The sequence below is a fragment of the Furipterus horrens genome, unplaced genomic scaffold (assembly GCF_987537825.1).
Source record: "Furipterus horrens unplaced genomic scaffold, mFurHor1.1.pri manual_scaffold_6, whole genome shotgun sequence".
Taxonomy (NCBI): domain Eukaryota; kingdom Metazoa; phylum Chordata; class Mammalia; order Chiroptera; family Furipteridae; genus Furipterus; species Furipterus horrens.
Genome location: NW_028327176.1, coordinates 130,679,232 through 130,701,137, shown reverse-complemented (window position 1 = coordinate 130,701,137; position 21,906 = coordinate 130,679,232). Strand labels below are relative to the sequence as shown.

Below are 21,906 nucleotides of genomic sequence, written 5' to 3'. Positions count from 1 at the left end.
TCTTGGAGAAACTCAGATGTGTGGGTGACTAGAATATTGACAAAGATCAGGAGTAGGATTGGATTGATGGAAAGAGAAGACACAAAGCTTTGGGTAAGTCACACAAGGTTTACTTATCAAAGGTCAGAGAAGAAAGTGCACAGTTCTGGTAGCTAATATCTGAGGGAGTAAATACCATATCAGAGCTTGCAAAAGCTCAACTGGCCTCTTTCAAGGCCAAAGTTATATATAGCAAAACTTATGTGCACATAAAGCTGGAACAGTCAGCATGTAGTCTAGTCTGGATATGTGCTGAAGACCACCAGTCTGAGCCAGGTTCACACTATCAGTCATGGGTACAACAAGCCACCTAATCTCAAAGCTTTTAGACATGCACATGGGTGCTCCTTGACCCCTTTGCAGCGTCCCCAGGCGTACACATCCTGATTCACATAATTCCCTGAAATTAGAGCTATAGATCTTGAATAAAGGTTTGTTGCCCAGATGTCTATTGATGCCTAGGTCACAGTCTTTTGATGTGCTACCAGACAAATCCTGCAACGTGTTGTTATGCTAAAAACATCTCTTTCCCCACCATCACTCGCGTCCCCATAAGGAAGAGGATAAGGAAGAATGAATACTCTCCATTGTTAAGAGGGTATTTCATAAAAATTTCCTACCAGTTTCTGTAATTTTTGACCCACATATGAACACTAAATATTAAAAACAGCTCTTTAAAAAATGAAATAAAGTATGGTGCTGCCACTCTGCTCCCTCCGCCTTTGGAAGGGCTTCTGCTTTGGTATTTATAAAGGGTGTTGCGCTCACTCATGAAGCAGGTGACCCTGGCACACTGATTGGCTTAAAGGAATCCGCAGAAAGTTTCATTGCACAGGAACAACGCAGCTTCTCACAGTTCCACCAGAGCGTATGCTGACAGACGCTACCAAGCAGTGACGGACACATAACGTAAGCTTCCAAGTCCCGCCCCTGGAAGCACCTTTAAACATGCGCTTCCGCTGGCAGCGTCCTCTTTCTTTCTCCGCCATCTTGGTGCCAACGGTTGACGGGTGCGAGCGGTTGACTGGTGTGAGCGGTTGACTTTTCTTCGATATGTCGTCTCACAAGGTCTTCAGGATCAAGAGGTTCCTGGCCAAGAAGCAAAAGCAGAACCGGCCCATACCCCAGTGGATTTGGATTAAAACTGGCAATAAAATCAGGTACAACGCCAAGAGGAGGCATTGGAGAAGAACCAAGCTGGGTCTGTAAGGAATCGCGCATGAGATGGCTCACGTATGTAGGCCGTGTCCAGATTGCTTGCAACTTACCATAGCCCTGAGAAGATCACTACTATCTGGACACTTGAGCATGTTTTATTGGGAAATTGTTGGAAGAATGAAATTGTTCTGAATATTGTTCTGCGCTAGGAGATTGGTTCAGTAATAAATACGTGAGACCTTTAAAAAAATGTGTGGTGTCTTAGAAATCATTTAAGGACAAATACGTGGTCCCACCTGTTTCGTTTTTGTTGTTTTTTCTTTGTTTTGTTTTTGTTTTTCTCTTTCTTTAGGCATGGCGTGATAGAACTAAATTAGAAAAATTACCACCACCACCACCCCCAAACTGGTTCCCTGTTCTCAAGGAACAAGAAAGGAATTCTTAATTTCAGCCCTCACAACTTTTTAGCAGCAGGTTCGGTCAAAGGTACTTTTGAAATTACAGAGGCCTAGGGCTTCACATTTGGGAAGGGCTGCTGTCTCCGTACAGAGCCATGGCTAGCTACCACTGGATATATAACAGGAGCAGGACCTGTGTTTAGGCACTGCCCTCTCCTTTTTCTCATCGTCTACCTTTGTCAATACACTTAAGTATTCGTCCCTCCTGATTTAATCTTTTATTTTTTGCTTTTGTTTAATTTATTTGGAAAATAAGCTTAATACAGCCAGTGAGCCTTTGGGCCATCACTCTTTTTATTTGTCCCACTTTGTTTTCATTATACTTTTCAAAAGCAAAAACGTTTTCCTTAAAAACAACCTTTCATTTTGGTAAAGACCCAGGGTACACGTGAAAAAAAAAAAAGTCCTTATTCGCTAGGATCTGAAGATTATGAGATTTAGTCTTTGTGACTTTTTTTGATACAGTAGCTCACTGCTCACTAACTTAATCTTTATACATAAATAGCAGAAAGCTTAGAATAAACTTTTATTTTAATAAACTTCCTCTCTGGACCCTTATCTGTATGCCCCAGGTACACACACATAAATGTATGTTTCCATATTTGGAGAGTAGGTATTCTCTGATCTTCACAAAGTTGTCACAAACCCTGTTTTAGGAATCGCGGCTTCTCTGAGTCTTGGTTCGGTGATGGAAGGTTTACCTGAAGGAAGTTCTAGGGTGCTGTCCTTTCAACAAACTTAAGAACAGATAGTTGACTAATTGCAACCCTGTTTAGCATATTAGCTATTCTATTATCATGGTAATCTGCATGTCTTTTTCCCTATCAACAATTGTAAACCTACTTTTGCCCACCCCTGTACAGATGAATGTGAGTTGAGAGATATACTTAGAGTTTTCTGATTGCAGTTTTTCTAGGCTAATGCTATTAGGAAACTCATCCTATAAGGCAAGAAACTGCAGACTACACAAGAATGGCTATGTTCATCATTACAGGGACAACTTCTAGAATAGGGCTTATTGCAATGAACTGTATTCTTCACTCAGCTAAGATGCCTGTAGAGAAATGCTAGTAGGGAGTTGCTGAAGTACTTAGGACAGGCTCAGGAACTGTAAAACTCAGTAGTGGCACAGCCATTTATGGTGAAATGAAATTTCTCCTCCTGAGGAAGGGATGTGTTGTTCCCACCCATGTGCTGTGACTGAGAATCAAACCAGCGACCTTTTGGTTTACAGAATGATGCCCAACCCACTGACTCACACAGGCCAGGGCATGACTTCTATAAGTTTTTGATAAAAAAATAACCTAGTCAGACTATATAATGTGCAACACAGCTTCTCTTCTCCTTTGGAAAAATGCTCTGGAACCTGAGGTCATGTCATGTCATTGAACACTACTCTGCAATAAAAAGAAATAACTATTGATACTTGCAAAAAACTAGGTGGATTTCAAGGGCATTATCCTCTGTTTAAAAAAAAACTAATCTCAAAATATTGCTACTGTATGATTCCATTTACATTACATTTTGAAATGACAAAATTATAGAGATGGAGAAATGAAGAGTAGGTGCCAACAATTAGGGATGGTAGAAGAAAAAGGGTTAGGTGTGGCTGTAAATGAGGAAGTACAGGGAGATCTTTGTGGCGATAGAATGGTTCTGTATCTTGAGTGAGTATTGGTTTCACAGTAATAAGATGGCATAGAACTATACACACACATTGAATCAATGTCAGTCTTCTGACTGATATTGTACTATGGCTATGTATCACGTAAACATTGACAGAAACTGTTTTAAAGGATACACAGAGCCCATCTATAAGATTTTTTACAACTTACTGTGAATCTCTATTTTAAGATTTAAAATTAGAAGAGAAAAATATTAAATATTGGTGAGAATGGAGATCAATTAAATGTCAAACACTTCGGAAACCATAAGTAACTAGTAAACTAAACCTAGACCCGTTTTCTCATCTAGCAATCCCAGTCTTAGCTATATAGCCAAGAGAAGTGAATACTTACATCCACCAAAAGATATATACAAGAATGTTCACTGCAGGTTTACTCATGAAAGTCATTAGATGTAGACAATCCATCAACTGGAGAATAAATAAATAATATGCAGTGGATTCACACAGTGGTGTAGGGCATGGAAATAAAAAAAACTACTAACATATGCATCAACTTGGGTAAATTTCATATGGTGTTAAGAGAAAGAAGTCAGATACAAAGAAATACATTCTGTATGTAGATAGAAAAGTCAGAATAATGGTTACCTCTGGGATGGTGATATTAACCAGTAAGGGGCATGAGGAAATCTGAAAAGTTTCTATATCTTAATATTTATAGTGGTTACAGAAATATATATGTGTGTATATATAATATATACATATATATCATTAAGATATACACTTCAGTTTAATGATATATGTATCATTAAGATGTACACTTCAATTTATATTCCTCATTTTAAAAAGAGAGGGGAAATGCAGAATGATAAACTTATTGGTAGTAGTGTAAACCATGATATAACAAACAAAACAAGACTTCTAAACCAGGTAAGCATCAAGATCTCCTCCCCTTGTCCTGCTATTTGTGTGGCATTGATGATGGGAAGCAGATGAAACTGAATGCCATAAGAAGATATTCAATATTGGAGCTAATAAAATTCTGTGAAATTTGCAAGTGGGCCTTGAACCAGGGTCCTGATGAGATTCCACAAAATAGTAGATGCTATGCCGCTCACAAAAGCACCTAATGTTATGCACATGGATGTCTCTGTGTCCCTTTAAATGGCACCAGGATCCCTACAAGTCACTGGGACTAGGTGAATTACCTGGCACCAGTAACATATGTAGATCTGCCAATTTTTTTAATCTTCAAGGAAGAAGGAAATCAAAATAGCATAGTTCTTATTACTTCAAAGTTGTACTGATTCCACAATAGTCTGCATTTAACTTAAAACATTAAAGGGAGATTTCTTCAAAAAGCAAAACTGTTGACACTCCTCTTCTTAAGAGGCCTCAGGATAAACAATAAATCAGGCTGAGTTTTGAACTTCTTAGCTTTTACATTATATTTTAATTATGCTGCTATTTTTATCTGTAGTTCTTAATAATGCTTCTGTCGCCATCACAGAAGACTGGGGAATCCCTTTGCATCTAACATAATACCAATTAATTCCCTTATTCACTAACCCAGAACTGCAGGGCCTTAGATTGCCAGGTGAGAATTATCAGCCTTTTGCAGGTGGAATCATTCTTACTGGTTTTAGTAAAACTGTTTTATTATCCTGCTGAAAGAAGCAACAAGGTTATGGTATCACAGAGGAAGCAGCTCATAAACTTTCCTAAGGGTTATCTGTTCTTTTCTGTTTATGGTAAAAATTTGGTTGTGCTGAGTGTAACCCAAACAACATTTCTGTGACTCCAGCCCTCTCAAATTCTTCTAGGAGTCCCTGGAGTCCTTTGAGACTTCATGTGATGGTTATCATTTTTCTCCTTTTGGGTCTGGATTCCTACAGGCCTCTTGTTGAAGCCAGTGAGACCTGGCCCATATGCTTATCCAGTAGTACTAATTGGACATCCTCCTCTACTTCTTTACTCTTCTACTGTATAGTCTAGCCTTGTGACTATGTGTGCTTCAATATAGTTCAATTACACTCTTTTTATCTTTTTGCCACTTTACATAAAATCAGAAGCAATAAGACCTGGCACCTTAAAAATATCAGAGTTTAAGGCAGTGAAACTACTCCATATGAGACCATAATGATGAATACATGTCATTAAACATTTGTCCAAATACAAAGAATGTACAACACCAAGAATGAACCATAATGGAAACTGTGGACTTTGAGTGATTGTGATGTATCAGTATAGATTTCTCCACTTGTGCCAATCTGGTAGAGAATGTTGACAATGAGTAAGAATGTGTATGTGTAGGGGCAATAGGTATATCAGAAAATCTCTGTACTTTGCTGTCAATTTTACCTTGAACCTCAAAATGTTCTTAATTTAAAAATATATCAGAGTTTAATTAATAAAATAGGTGAAACTTTTTTATTATTACTTAGTTTTAACTTTAACTTTTACAAAAACTCCTTTTCCAAGGGCTCAAGTTGAACTACCTGACAGTATGGTCTCCACACAGCAGATAAAATCACCTTCCTCTCTCTCCTGGTCCATTATCTTTGCACCAAATTTATGTGTATTGACTTTTCTCCCCTTAGTGTGAGTTCTTCATAGGAGGCTCCTGGGTGCCATGGGAAAGGAAAACTCAAGAGAACCTATCCTTGTACAGACAGGTCACAATGACACCCCTAACACAGCCCTGTGGCTCAGTCGGTTCACAGACACTTGCTCAATCTCACCAAAATGAAAGGAAGCTGCCAATTTCTGATCTACCAGCCTAGGACCCAACTCACGTAGAGACCATGAAGGAAATTTGCTTTGGGCTATATGGTTATTTCAACATTCTATCCCAGAATGCCAAATTTTAAAAAGAGGATAAAATTGGTCAGAATTTCAGAAAATGTATTATCTCAGTGCCTCCATCTTGTGGCTTTTTAGTATTATCTCCTAGAGTACTGGTCACCTTTTAACTTCAATTGTTTCATACTTACTCCTTGCATTTCCTCCAACCTCCACCCACAGAGACCAGTTGAATGTCCTCCTGACTGAGCCCTTCCTGCTAGCCAAGAATTCACTCAATAGTGGAGAAATGTGTAAGGTTAGTGAGACTAATCCACCCTGAGAGACAAGAAGAAAGTATGATCAGTAACTTAGAAATCACATTTCATTGCAAAGATCTATGAGGCATTTTTTTTATCATACTGTATGTGCCCAAACTTGTAAAACAAGTTACTTAATTGTTCTTCCCAGCAACTTTCTGTAGCCTAGGAGAGCCTGAAAACTTACCTCCTACATGCCGAATGATTGTTTTTCTCACTCAGTTGTGTATATGTGACCCGAAATAAGTAAATACAATTTCCATTTTATAATTAATTCTAGAGGCAAATTGCTTTCAATAAACATTCATTTAATTCTGTCTCTTGGAAAGAAGCATTTGCAGGGAGCATCTTTTTGTGATTTTACTGGTCTTTTCTCTCTAGTGCACAGAAAAATCCCTGCAGGTTGTAATGCCAGCAGCAACAACAATGTCACAGATGTTAGTGGGTTTGCTATCGGGTATCTGCTGACATTTCAAATGTGTACTCTCCCCTCCAGAACCTGCACTAGGGTTTTCTGTGCTCTCAGAGTAATATCCATCAAATCTTCTCTGAGATAAGAATTTATGATTTGCTCACACTTTTTAGAGTATCAATGTTTAGAATGAAGATAAGCTCTTCAAAACCTCTTTAGAGATTTAAGGGTATTGAGACCTGAGAAAAACTTCTAAGGTCATCCAAATCATTTTACAGACTCAGGGAGTTTGAGTGACCAGCTTAAGACCACCCAGGCTACCGGCAGCAAAGCCAGGACAAGTCCAGTACACCTGAAATCCAGTCTTATAGTTTTTAAGTACAGTATTTGGTTTTTGTCTTATCCTATAAAAAGCATTCTTTACAGGGTTGAACCTCCCATCTTAAGTTCCCACTTTAACACATGCTTAGTAGCAGCTATTGTGGGAAGAACCTATAGAAAGTGCCTGGAATATGATATGAGGAGTCCTGAGTATCAACTCATGTTGGTTAATTATGATTATATTCACAAGATTTCAGCTAGTTTTGTCCTTCAAGAGAGCAAAGATAAAGCTGGTACAGTACCTCATCTACAGGCTGTGGTGAGGTTACTATTGTGAAAATAGATTGCAAAGGTAGAGTGGTACACTTAACATTCTGTTATTATGATATACTCTTAATTCCATACTTCAAAAAGAAAATATATATATATAGATTAAATGCAATCCCTATTAAAATACCAATGACATATTTCACAGACCTAGAACAAATACTTCAAAAACTTATATGGAACCAAAAAAGACCCGGAATAGCCACAGCAATCTTGAGGAAGAAGAACACAGTAGGAGGAATCACAATACCTGATACCAAACTATACTACAAGGCCACAGTAATCAAAACAGTCTGGTACTGGCATAAAAACAGACATATAGATCAATGGAACAGAATAGAGAGCCCAGAAATAAACCCAGGTCTATATGGTCAACTAATATTTGACAAAGGGGGAAGGAACATCAAATGGAGTGTAAAGAGCCTCTTCAATAAATGGTGTTGGGAGAACTGGACAGGGACATGCAAAAAAATGAAACTAGACCACCAACTTACACCATACACCAGAATAAACTCAAGATGGATCAAAGACTTAAATGTAAGCCCTGACACCATAAAAGTCCTAGAGGAAAACATAGGCAGGAAAATATCGTATATCCCACATAGCAATATTTTCACTGATATATCTCCTAAGGCAAGGGAAATAAAGGAAAGAATAAACAAATGGAACTACGTCAAACTAAAGAGTTTCTGTTCAGCAAAAGAAAACATAAGCAAGATGAAAAGGGAACCAACTGTATGGAAAAATGTATTTGCCAATGATATCTCAGGCAGGGGACTGATCTCCAAAATATATAAAGAACTTATATGACTGAACACCAAGAAGACAGACAACCCAATTAAAAATTGGGCAAAGCATCTGAACAAACACTTCTCCAAAGAGGACATACAGAGGGCCCATAGGCCTATGAAAGAATGCTCAACATCACTAGCCATCAGAGAGATGCAAATAAAAACCACAATGAGATGCCACCTCACACCAGTCAGAATGGCCATCATCAACAAATCAACAAATACATGTGCTGGAGAGGATGCAGAGAAAAAGGAACCCTAGTGCACTGCTGGTGGGAATGCAGACTGGTGTAGCCACTGTGGAAAACAGTATGGAATTTCCTCAAAAAACTAAAAATGGATCTGCCTTTTGAACCAGCAATTCCATTGCTAGGATTATATCCAAAGAATCCTGAAACACCAATTCAAAAGAACCTATGCACCCCTATGTTCATAGCAGCACTATTTATAATAGCCAAGTGCTAGAAACAACCTAAGTGCCTATCTGTAGATGAGTGAATCAAAAAACTGTGGTACATTTACACAATGGAGTACTATGTAGCAGAAAGAAAGAAGGAACTTCTACCATTTGCAGCAACATGGATGGAACTAGAGAGAATTATGCTTAGTGAAATAAGCTAGGCAATGAAAGAAAAATACCATATGATATCACCTAATACAGGAGCTAATGAACAACACAAACAAATGAGCAAAATTGAACCAGAGGGCATAAGCCTATGATCTCATTATCTGAGTGATTGTCTGTACATATAGGCCTCACTTAATCCTGTCTGCATTGCTGCCTCCTGAGACTCAATGGTTTGGCTGAACTAAGTGGCTGGAATACAACAAGGATGCCAGCCTGTTAAACCAAGCACGCTGTTGTCCGCGGACAGCCAACTGGCCTGGAGTTTGCACGATCCTTCCCTGTGTGGGAAGACCACCCACCCCTCCACTCCCCAACTCTTATTAGGAATTTCTGGACCTAAGGGTAAGTAGGATGATGACCATGTCCAGCTTGAAGCAGCTAGAAGAGCATGAGACCTTTGCCTATAGTCCTTTATAAGATTTTAAAGGGTCTTAAGTCTGAGAGGGAAGAATTGTTATTTTTTAATTAATTAAAAAATTAATTAGTTATTTTTTAAAAAGACTAATGTAGGAAAAGGTGAAGCCAGGGAACTTACATGCATGACCCATGGACATGAACTAAGGAGGGGTGCAATTGCTGGGGGAGGGGAGAAAAAAAATAAAATGATTATTAATAGAAAAAAAATATCCGATGTTTAAGTATGCTGCATTGATTTATTAGAATGTGAAACCAGTACTGCTTTTGAACACTCACCACACAAACATTGGGTTCTTAGGAAATCCCTAAATTTCAATGGCAAGAGAAGAGAGCCAGGTCTATCAATTTCATTACAGCATCTGCATTTCTTTCAAGAGTTAGACCTTGTCCTGTGATTGGTGAGATACTTCTCTTCTTTAGCTGTACTATTTATTCTCCACACACTTCTTATTCTGATTTTTACTCCAAGGCTTGGTCCCTATTGCCAAAAATATAAAGAATCCATGATTAGAAGTATGCATCAATGCTGGGTGTGGCCCACATTTGTTAGACTGCAACAATGGTATCTTCCAACCAAATAAAACAAGAAATGTTCTGCAATAAGATCTGAGATCTATCATACAAAAATTATTTTAAGTGAGTCCAAATCAAATAACAAATCCCATGACTGGTCAACAAATAAGTAACAAAGGAGACACTGAGGCTCTGTATGTGACCCATTATAGCAAATTGAGAAGATGACCTCCTAGAGCTTTAAATACCAGTCCTAAAAACACAGATTTTCAGTTTTTATCAACAGCCCTCAGTTACTTGCCGTGAGTCCTCTCCAACACATCAATTTGCTTCACTAATATGTACAAGTAAGAAAAGCCAGAGAAAGTATGGAAGTATGAGGGAAGTCACTTTAAACCTAATCTCAGAAGTGACATTACATTACTTTTGTCATATTCTACTCATTAGAAGAAAGTCAGCAAGTCCAGCCATACTCAAAGGGAAGAGATTACACAGGACATGAATAGCCAGAAGGTGGGTATCACTGGAAGCCATTGTAGAAGCTGCCTACCACACCCACAAATCTGACCAGCAGAATTCCAGTAGGCTCTGTCATTTGGGACATAGTCATAAAAGCTAAAGCCTACAAATGAAGTAGCAAAGGAAATAAATCTTCCAAAGTTTTTGCCCTTTTTGACAAAGAGATGAAGTAACACTTAAACCTTAGGGAGAAAAGCCAGATTACTAAGGATATTGGTACTCAGGGCATTGAATGTAGAAATGAGTAGAAACATTATCAAAGGGTATCAGGCCAGTACATGCTATCCCTCAGGAGATCAAACAGTTGTATGTACTGTAAAAAAAGGAACTCCTTTGTGTGAATGAAAGGGCAGCAAATCACATGACAAATAAAGAGCCTACCCAGCAAGTCATATGTTTTCCACACTATGAGAGTGTTCTTTGCCATCAAGGACAATGGGGAATAAATTCTCAAATAAGCCACAATCTTAATTTTAATTTGGGATGTCATTTCAATTGTTTTATTGTTTAAATCTTTCACCAGAATTGCCAGCAAGACACCAGACTAGGAAATATATGAGATGTAGGTATAACCAAGAGCCTACTCTGAAAGCCCTGGCTGGTTTGGCTCAGTGGATTGAGCGTCGGCCTGCGAGCTAAGTGGCGCTGGTTCGATCTTCCAGTCAGGGCACATCAGAGAAGGAAAACTCTGACTCCAAAAAACCTCCGCTGCCTTGCGGCATACCTCTTCAGGGGAAAGGCTAAGGGAGTAAACCCCGACAGAAAATCCGGAGCCGGAGTCCCTAAGGCGGTTTGACGTTGTAGTCAACACCGGCAACTCCTGCGGCGCACCTGAAGCCAAGCTGTATTGACTCCGTCTTTCCCTTGGATCCCTCAGCTGCGAAGAGAGGGGGGGTCTGCTGCATGGGCAACAGCAGACCCTCCATATCACCCTGCCCAGGCTCTGTAGCTTCAGCTTCACTGGAGAGGACACTCCAGCGTCATCGCAAGATGTCGATTCAACACGGGAGGAGACAGATACCGTGTCACTCCCGAGTCGGACTGCACAGCCATTCTCGGCGGTGCAGATAGACTCTTAAGAAGCTACACCATTGTCTCTTGAGGCTCTGTAGCTTCAGCTTCACTGGAGAGGACACTCCAGCGTCATCGCAAGATGTCGATTCAACACGGGAGGAGACAGATACCGTGTCACTCCCGAGTCGGACTGCACAACCATTCTCGGCGGTGCAGATAGACTCTTAAGAAGCTACACCATCATCTCTTGAGGCTCTGTAGCTTCAGCTTCACTGGAGAGGACACTCCAGCGTCATCGTAAGATGTCGATTCAACACGGGAGGAGACAGATACCGTGTCACTCCCGAGTCGGACTGCACAACCATTCTCGGCGGTGCAGATAGACTCTTAAGAAGCTACACCATCATCTCTTGAGGCTCTGTAGCTTCAGCTTCACTGGAGAGGACACTCCAGCGTCATCGTAAGATGTCGATTCAACACGGGAGGAGACAGATACCGTGTCACTCCCGAGTCGGACTGCACAACCATTCTCGGCGGTGCAGATAGACACTTAAGAAGCTACACCATCGTCTCTCGAGACGGACGGCTGCCGACGACGACTCTGAAAGAGTGCAGTCTTTAAGGGAAGAAGTTGTTTCCAGCAGGCTCCAATACAAGGCAGAATGGTGACAAATTCTGCACCTTGATAAAAATGACAATCCTGATCCTTGAAGTAGTTCCAAGATCCAGCAACATGGGCATCCCCTGAAAGATTATTAGGAATGCAGACTTTCAGCTCCATTCCAGAACTACTGAGTCTGAATCTGCATTTTAACAAAATCCCCAGACGCCTGATGCACAGCAAAGTCTGAGAAGCACTGCTGTAATGTAACTTCCAAGAGCTCTGAGAGAACTGTGAAGAGGAAGACTAAGTTCAACTGGAGGAACTTGAGAACATTTCATAAAGAAGGTGACATCTGAGCTAAACCTCATGAGATGTGGATGATTTTAGCAGATATGATTGCAACAGAAGGAAGAGAATTTCTTTGGCAGGGGAGTTTAAGCATAGTCTAGTGCAGGAAAGTGAACTGTTTGTTTGGGCAATGAAAAATGAACACACTTTTAAATTGAAACCAGATTACAGTGGGCTTCAAATCCTTGTTAAGAAGTTTTTACTTTAGACACTGGGAGTTTTCTAGCAGAGCACAAAAGCAATAAGAAAATCCTATGGAGGCAGTGTGAAAGAGGAGAGGCCAGATGGGAGCGATTAACATAGATATAGAGTTAGAAGCTACAGCTCAGGGAAGAAGTTGTGCAACCTTGAAATTCTAGAGCAGTAGTAATGGAAATAAAGAAGTAATGGAAGCCAGAGACATTTCAGAGGTGGAATCCACAGCTCTTGATAAGTGTTAAAGGTTTTGCACTGGCAATGGGGAGGAAAATGGTGTCATTCAGGAAGATGGGGTCATGGAAACCTGAGCAGGTCTTAAGAGGGAGATGAGTTTGCTGCAAATTTTGAGAATGTCAGCTAAGACAAAGCCTTTCATGTTCCCTTCATGCAACACTATAACCTTTCTGGTTTTACAACTCTCAGCTTTTTCCATGTCTCCCCCTTAGGATTCTAGCCAGATACCTTAAGTCAGTGCACCTCAATCCAATCAAGAAAGCTTTATCCTTTTTTTCCTGGTTAAGGTGCCCACTTAGGAGAAACCCTTTGATAACTAAACACATTCTTATAATTGTCTAGAAAGATTTTGCCTTCAATTTTATGTTGGACAAATTGAGTGAAAGAAATCTTTTTCAATAAAAGTCTGAAAAACTGATTGTGTCAGGTTTCAGGAAAGAACAAGAAAAGAGCATAAAAGAATGTAGCTGTTACCCTAATGGGAAAGAGGGAGCGAATGTGCACAAGGGAAGATATCAATGGTTTTTCTTTCCCACAGCCCCAAAATTATTTAACTGATTAGAAATAATAGGACAAACATGTTCCAGGTGATAAGTATTTTTCTCCCTTGCTTTATGTCATTCCTTTCTTGATGAATTATAGATTTTAGCATCACTATTTTACCATTTGTCATTAAACATTCATGTGGAGTGCTTTGTTTTATGGTGTAGTCCCCATAGGGACCCTGAAATGTAGGTCCTCTCATAATAGGTTTAAATATCTTCAAAGATGTCAAGCATTGTTGCTAAATTAATCACAGAATTAATTAGTCTGTGTTGATAAGTGACAAGTCACAATATATCCCAAAGGATCTTCCATGGGATCATCTGGATGAAATATGACATAGAAAAAAAAAGGCTTTTTTTACTAAAAGTAACAAGGCCAGTTTCCATTGGTGTTGGATAGCAGTTAAAATGAGTGGGATCTGTAGTCACAATTCAGTTCCACTCAAATGAAGCTATCTTGAACAAGAGCATCAAAAATGACAAATGAAGCTTCCCTTCAGAAAGATATACATTCTCCTTTTCAAGGTTTACTTTTCTACCTGCACTATTGTTACTACTCTTCTTTAACCTTCTTCCACAATTTTACCTTCATGAATTTGTTAAGTAGGCAGTGTTGATCAAAGGACATTTGTGTTGTGGTGTGTTGTGTTGCACTGTGTTGTGTTGCAGTGTATTCATGATATGAGAAAAGATGTCAAGGTTAATTATAGAAATAAAATGAGTTTATGATAATATTAGGGAAAAGCATATAGTTCAACCATAAGTGACCATAAAAATGGTGTAAGATAAAAATAAACATTGTTGTTCAAAAATAAATAAATAAATAAATAAAATAAAACACACTCAGAAATGAAGCAGAAAATAGAACTGAGATTAAACTGAGCATTCACACTGTAGCCCTCAGAAATGGGCCCCATACTTGTTAACATTATATGAAATCAACATGATGCAGATACACAGTAGTTAGGTACAATGTGGTACTTGGAATAGCTAGCTCTTCTCTAGGAGGAAGTCTTTGGAACATATGGGGAAGAATTTGAACAGTAAAGAAATTATGAAGTAATCACCTCAGGAATTTAGATTGTTTTTTAAAGGGTTGAACTGGGCCCTGACTGATGTGGCTCAATTTGTTGGACATTGTCCCACAAAGCAAAAGGTCGCTGGTTCAATTTCCATTCAGGGCACATGCCTAGATTGCAGGTCCAGTGCTTGGTCAGGCATGTGGCAGCCAAACAATGTTCCTCTCTCACGCTGATATTTCTCTCCCTCTCTTCCTCTCTTTCCCTCTCTCTAAAAATAAATACATGTAAATAAGATATTATTTTTAAAAAGTGTTGAACTGGGCCTGCATATCAAGTATTTTCTGTTTATTTTCCTCTTATTGTGGTAATGGTCTGAGCAAATATCTAAATGTTTGTGGACCTACAATGTTTGATGTCTTTTTGTTTCTAAACATTGGCATCGTTTTCTGGAAGGACTTTGGTTGGAAAGCAGAAAACCATACTCACCTGATAGCCAGAGTACATCCACATATTTTACACATTTTCCCTCAGTCTCCTATAAAATTTATGTGTAGGTTACTCATACTGATAAAAAAGCATTTGGTAAGGAGCAGAAGATATGAGTTCTTGGATAACTTTGAATCTCAGTTATCTCATTTTTAAAATGAGTTTTGGTACCTGCAAAATTCTAGAGGTTTCTTGGAGGGGCCTCTGTTGCTCTGTAGGGAGAAGGGAGTGGAGGACTGTGGTTGGAGCTCCAGGCTCCACGGCACTTAAACCAGCATCAACATGCCGTTTATGACACAAGAGAAAAGAAAGAAGATGCAAATAAACACTGTCAGGAATGAAATGAGTACTCTTACAGATCCTGAATTAATAAAAAGATAATAGGAGGAGATTACAAATTATGCCAATAAATATTAAAATTTGAAAAATTGTAAATTTCCTATAACAACAACAAAATTGGCACAAGAAGATACAGAGGATCTGAATAGTCTTATATTTATTATTTTAATTAAATCTGAAACTCAAATTTTTCCTACAAAAAAATTTTCTAAGCATAGATAGATACCTTTACCAGTAAATTCTTCAAACACTTACAAAAGAAATAAAAGAAGTCTGAATGTATTTTTTAATTTAAAAAGAACAAACACCTCCCAATTATTTTCAGGGTATATTATTGATAGAAAAACCTGACAAAAGCATTTTGAAAAATTAAGATTTTTTTTTAAAGGCTAACCATGGACTGGAAGAAAATATTTGCAATACATATAACCACTCCCTACATTTATACCTATAGCCATACAAAATACATTAAAAATTCCTGGAAAAGAATAAGAAAAAGACAATCCAACAGAAAGATTAAACAGGCACTTCACAAAAATACATCCAAATGACTGATTGACATGGAAAGGTACTCAATCTCATCAGAAAAATGAAAATTAAAACCAAAATAAGATATTACTATCCACCCACCAGAATGGCTAAAATTAAAATTACTACCAAATGTTGATGAGGATATACAGAAGTTGGAATTCTCATACACTGTAGATAGGATAGGAGGGTGAATTTGGCAACTCCACTCTGTCTTAATTATCTGTTTCCATGAAAATAACCAGAAAACCTCAATAATATACAATAAGCATTTATTTAGCTTATAAGTCTAAAAGCTGATAATGTAGCAGGCTCCAATGGACCCATCTTTGGGTCTCAGCAGGATTCACCCATGTGTTTGGCAGTCTCTTCACTGGGCAATGGGACCATAGCCACATGTTTGTCATCTGATATTAAGCTACACTTGCATTATTCTCATGATGATGGCACAGAAGCAAGAGTAAAGAAGCTCAACAACACAAGTGCTTTTTAAGCCTCTACTTATACTATTTTTGCTAAAATCCCTTTAGTGAAAACAAATCATATGACAAAGACCAGATTCAAAGTGAGAGGACAGTACAAAGTTATATGAAGATGGGTGAGATATAAAAAGAGGTGAAGAATTGGGGCTGTTAAAGCAATAAATCTATTACATACAGAAATATATGCACATGTGCACTAAGAAACATGTGAAAATGTATGTATCATTATTATTGATGTAATTGCAAACTACCCAAGTGTCCTTCAACAGAATGGATAAAGCAATCATGGTATGGTCATGAAAATAAATGAATACAGCTATATAAAAATAACATGCATGAATCTTACAAGCATAATATTGAATTAAAAAAAGAATTCAATCACAGAAAAGGACAATATGTATAATTTATTTATATGAGTTCAAAACCACATAAAACTAATCAATAACATTATGGAATGCTTGATCCAAGAGTAAAGCTATTTTTAAAAGAGAACTATTAATAAAAACCATTAGTTATTAATTAATATTAATAAAATTATGGCTGCACCTGCCAATGCAGATGGGGGTTGATAATTGGACGGGACCATGAAGAGGGTTCCTAAGGCGCTATTTTCTACTTCTGACACTTTAACATGGCCACTTTGTGATAATGTATGGACCCACAAATTTTTATTTTCATATTTTTACAGGTGTTTCATAATAAAAAGTATTAAAGAAAAAGGTTTTGTGAACTTCCTTTATGGATTTTTTCTTCTAAATATCATACAAAAGCAATAACCAAAACAGAAAGAAAAAACCAAGTCCAGTTTCAGCTATATCCGAAAATAAATATACTTCTAAGTCTCTAAAACTGTGAAAGGTATTTTACAAGAACTAAGAATGGCTATGAGTTGAACTACAGTGAGAAGAAGAGAAGTGAGAAAGAAGTAAGGATGAAAATGCTGATTTTCTTATAAACTTCATAGAACTAGTTAACTTTTTAAACTATGTATATGTGTAATTTTTATTCAAGATTTTAAAAGGCCTACAAAATCATTAAGTGTTTTCATAAATGTAGTTGTAGTAGTAATAGAAAAGCCTTAAAAGTAAGAACTCGAGTCAAATCCTTCAGTCACTGGTTTGACTTTATGTCTGTGGGAATTTCTCACCAAGAATAAAAGCACACCCTCTCCCACATCTCTTTTTGTTTTCTCCTCCTAGAATCTTCTTGAGGTTTCATGAATGACTGCATTTCATTCATGAATAATTCTTATGTTTGGTGACTGTTGAAACCAGAATGGAAAATGGGAATTACAGTGGGAATCAAGCAATTGTGAGAAAATTAGTTCTCAATTTAAGAAATAAAGATGCCCTTTCAATCATGCAAGTTACATCCAGTAATTACAAGGCCTTTGAAAAACCAAACGCACGTCACAGGCTGCATTTGCTATTGATAGGGGCATCTCTATCCCTTACCTCTCTCCCCAGGTGCTCAGAGGACTGCGTGTCTCTTCAAGAGCACTTGACTAGAGATTAACTGTGAAAGTGAGTTTATTTCTCCTGGCCAACTCCTTCTCAGAGGAATGGAGAGGGGGCAAAGAGCAGGCCTACTTAATGCACCTTTTAGTCAGTGACCAGAATGAAGGAAAATGTTTTCTTTGAATTCCTTTTTAGCCTTTTAAGCCTCATGGTTTCTTTACATTTTCAGTTACCTTTCAACTGATGACAAATATGCAGGCACTTATTGAAACCAGTATGCAGTGTTCTGATTATTTTGCCCAAAATCTAAAATTTGGACAGCATTTTACACACAATTAAATTATTTAAGCAAATCAGACTTTGGAAAAAAAAAAAAGAAGACTGCCAGGAAAAGTTGACTGTTGTTCATGAAGGATTCTGTTGCTACATGAATAATCTTTTCCTATAATTGCTATTACCAGAAGACATTAGTCATTTTCTTTCTGAACAAAGATAGTAAAGAAAACAGTGGCACAATGCATTTCATAGTCATGTATTGAACCCATTCCAAAATATAAATTTATTTAGATGACAGTATAATTAAGTTGTGCAGATTATTGCCTTTAAATTTAAAAGGAGAATACAAAATACTTGTCAAAAATTATGTAATCATACTAGTTGTGCCATCTTGTATGTCTCATGGAATTAAAACAATGAACTTTTTTCCAGACAGTGAAAACTATTTCAAATGGAGTGAACTTCAGATTACGTTGCTATGAGGACATAAAACTTCTGCCTAGAAAAACACCAACTGTATTAAATGATATAAATGACTCATATCATGCTGCATGGCTCATTAAAAATCACATCCACCCACCTCATTCCTTCAGTCCCTAATTTTCAGAGCATCTGGAGACACTGAAATGTACTGTCTTGCTCTTGAAACTGATAACCTGAAACAGAATATTGATTTATCTATACAACTTGACCTTTTGGTTTTTAGGTCCATGTCAGTCCCACACTAAGGATGGGAACAGTGGCTTGGCTGTCACTTCTCAGTTCTTGCTGTCTTTAGTGTCATGTAATTATCTTACTAATGCCATTATTCACAAAACTGTCCACCACTTGGAGCATTTACAGCCCTCTGCCATTCCTAGAAACATCAAACTATTTCTGTGAATGGAAGTGCTGCTTTAAAATCTTTTTAAGTGTGTCTTTTTGTGATTCTTGGCTTACTTTTATCTCCATCTTATTTAACTATTTCACAATTTGTTTTTCCTTTCTCGACTTGAGTTAAACTTTGTAAGTCTCTTTAGGGCTATGGTTCTCAAGCAATTACAATTTTGCTCCCAGGTGACATGTGGCAATGTCTGGACAAATGGGGGCTCAGGGAGTAGGGCATCTGGCATCTGGTGGATAGGATCCAGGAGTGCTGCTGAATGTCCTACAAAGCATAGGACAGGCCTACTACAAAGATCTATCCATCCCAAATGTCCACAGTGCCAAGTTTTAGAGACACTGTTTTAGAAATTGGGAGAAAAGGTAATAATATTTCTGCTCAAAGTGATCAAAATAAGATTCAAGCTATTGGTGCTGCAGCATGCAACCACGACTTACCCACAAAAGCTCCTCCTCTAGGATAAAGGTGTCCCTGGAAACTGCATTAGTGCAAGAGCTCCCTCTGATCCATCAGAAATCAGAAACCAGGAATAAGCAGACATGCCTCTAAGAAGAAAGAAAATAGAAATAATGAAATTTTTAAATATGATATGAAAATTGGTTGTAAGAGATAAGGCCTGCAAAGAAGCCAAAATGGCAATAGGATTATTAAACTCTTCACTGAAAGTAAAAAGAGAAGTTTAGCTTTGTGGATAAAAACACAACTACTGCTTATGAAGGAAAAACTTGAGCAGCCTCTCAAGAATGTAGAGGAAAAAAACAAAGGTATTTAATTGATCATAGAGGAAAAGGAAATAAAAGAGAATTATAACAGTGTGGTGATGGCCAGATGGAAGCAGGCCAAGGGCTGAATGGAGCTGGGCAAAGACGGGTAAAATAGGGACATCTGTAATTGTGTCAACAATAAAAATGAATAAAAGAAGAGAATACAGGTATAATTACAGGGAAAAATCACTGCAATTGGAAACAAAGCAATTTGCAAAGATTTGTATTTAAAGTACCAAGAAAATGATGAAGAGATCCATGCCAAGATAATCTCCTATAATACTGTTAAATTATAAAAATATAGGAAAAAATCCTACAAATTATGTACAAAAAAAATCAGAGTATTCTTTCTATTGCTAAATGTCGGGAAACAGTAAAGCAACATTAATAGAGTTTTCAGGAGGAAAAGTCTTTAACTAAAGAATATGAGTCCCAACTAATTTGTTATTCATCTGTATAAAGAAATCAAAAAGTAGTTCTCACAAGTGCACAGTTACAGGATATAAATGGATATAAATAACTCACAGGTTCTCATTTTTTTTTTAAGTTACTTGAAGTTATTCTCAAGCCTACTAATATATGAATAAATATTATGAATCTAATACAGAAATTATACTTTTAATAAGCCTTCCAATGAACATTTAAACCATAACATGAAACCATAAAATTAAAGTTGTTGATGTAATAATGGTAACAAAAAGAAAAATCAAATGTTAAAATAATTCCTAAAAGAGAGGATAAATAATATTAAAACAGTAATTTTTAAATTACCACTCTAAAGAAAAAACTCTAGGACATTAACAAAAGCTGGAAAGATGAAGCCAAGGAGAAGTCAGAATTTAACAAAAAACAAACAAACAAACAAAAAAACCCACTAAATTTTTTATCTTAAAAGGGTGAGAAAAAGGAGTTCAAATATTTATTTATTTTTTTCAATACCAGATATGTGGATAAATACATTTATAATTGGTGGTGGAATTAAAAATAAATACAAACTTTTAAAATCTCCAAGAAAGAAAGCAAAGGTTAGAATTTTAAAAAAAGAAAAAAATAATAAGGCAGTACTAAATATATTACAATTTAAAAAATAAATTTAAATTAATTAATACAAGTAAATAAAAATATAATACCCAACTATAAATTATTTATGAGACAGTATAATATTAATGATATTTATAAGCAGAGTATTATTTTGCACTTATAAAACTGATTAATGTTTTCTTTGTTTTTTTAAGATTTTATTTATTTTCAGAGAGAGGGGAAGGGAGGAAGAAAGAGAGAAAGAGAAAAACAATGTGTGATTTCCTCTCATGCAACCCCAACTGAGGACCTGGCCCACAACCCAGGCATATGCCCTGACTAGAAATTGAACCGGTGATATTTTGGTTCTCAGGCCAGTGCTGAATCCACTGAGCCACACCAGCCAGGGTTGATGAATGGTTTTAATGTTAATATTAGAACTAATAAACAACACAAACAAATGAGCAAAATTGAACCAGAGGCATGTAAATAAGGAAAAGAGTAATAGTTACCAGGGGGGAGAGGAGGAGGGAGAGAAGAGGGGGTAAGTAGGGGATGAGTTTAGTAAAAGAACTGGTATAAATAACCCATGGACATGTACAACGAGGTGGGAATTGACTGTGGGAGAAGGGGTGGGCTGGGTCGGGGGGAGCAATGGGGGAAAAGTGGGAAAACTGTAATAGAAAAACAATAAATAAATCAAAAATTTTTTAAATATAAAGTTAATATTAGAGTTGGGAAGAGTGTGATGAGTCAGAAACTCATTATTTTGTGAAATGTTTCTGGAAAAACTTGTCAGCACACATTAGGAACCTGATATAAGTTTATAGCTTATGACCAACTGAATTAAGTTTTTGAAAGTTATCCTAAGAATAACATAATCATGATGCAGACAAATAACAACACATAATTGGTTTTGTTGAAATACTATTTTACTAGTAAAAATTTAGATACTTTCTAATGTCCAATAATAAAGGAGTCAAATAAATTATCACATAGCCATGTAATGGAATATTATGCAACTATTAAAAATTATGATAAAAACAAAATTATGATTTTTAAAATTATTTAATAATGTAGAAATGCTAAATATATCATTCTAATTAAAAATAGAGAGTAGAGGTGTAATATCTTATTTTAAAGAAAAATGCATATAGATGTACTTAAATTTAAGGAAATTTGCCAAAATAGTAACAGGGATCACACTTGCTCAATTTTTACTTTTGGAGTGGTACTATTATCTTGGAAATGATTAGCATAAATATGTAAAATTATTTTTCTTTATACAATTGTGCTTCAATATCTTTAGAGAGTTATTGCTAGCAAACATATTTTTTTTAATTATTGTTAGGCTTTTTTTCCCTAGCCATTGTTGTCACCTACACAAATGAAAAGGAT

At 37.1% G+C, this 21,906-nt stretch overlaps 1 protein-coding gene across 1 annotated transcript; it reads left to right on the top strand.

The window, feature by feature from the left end:
* Positions 1–1,092: 1,092 nt before the first annotated feature.
* Positions 1,093–1,248, top strand: LOC150007424 (large ribosomal subunit protein eL39-like). The gene has a single exon (XM_090280533.1). It carries the CDS (start codon positions 1,093–1,095, stop codon positions 1,246–1,248), a length of 156 nt encoding a protein of 51 aa, XP_090136659.1.
* Positions 1,249–21,906: the final 20,658 nt, after the last annotated feature.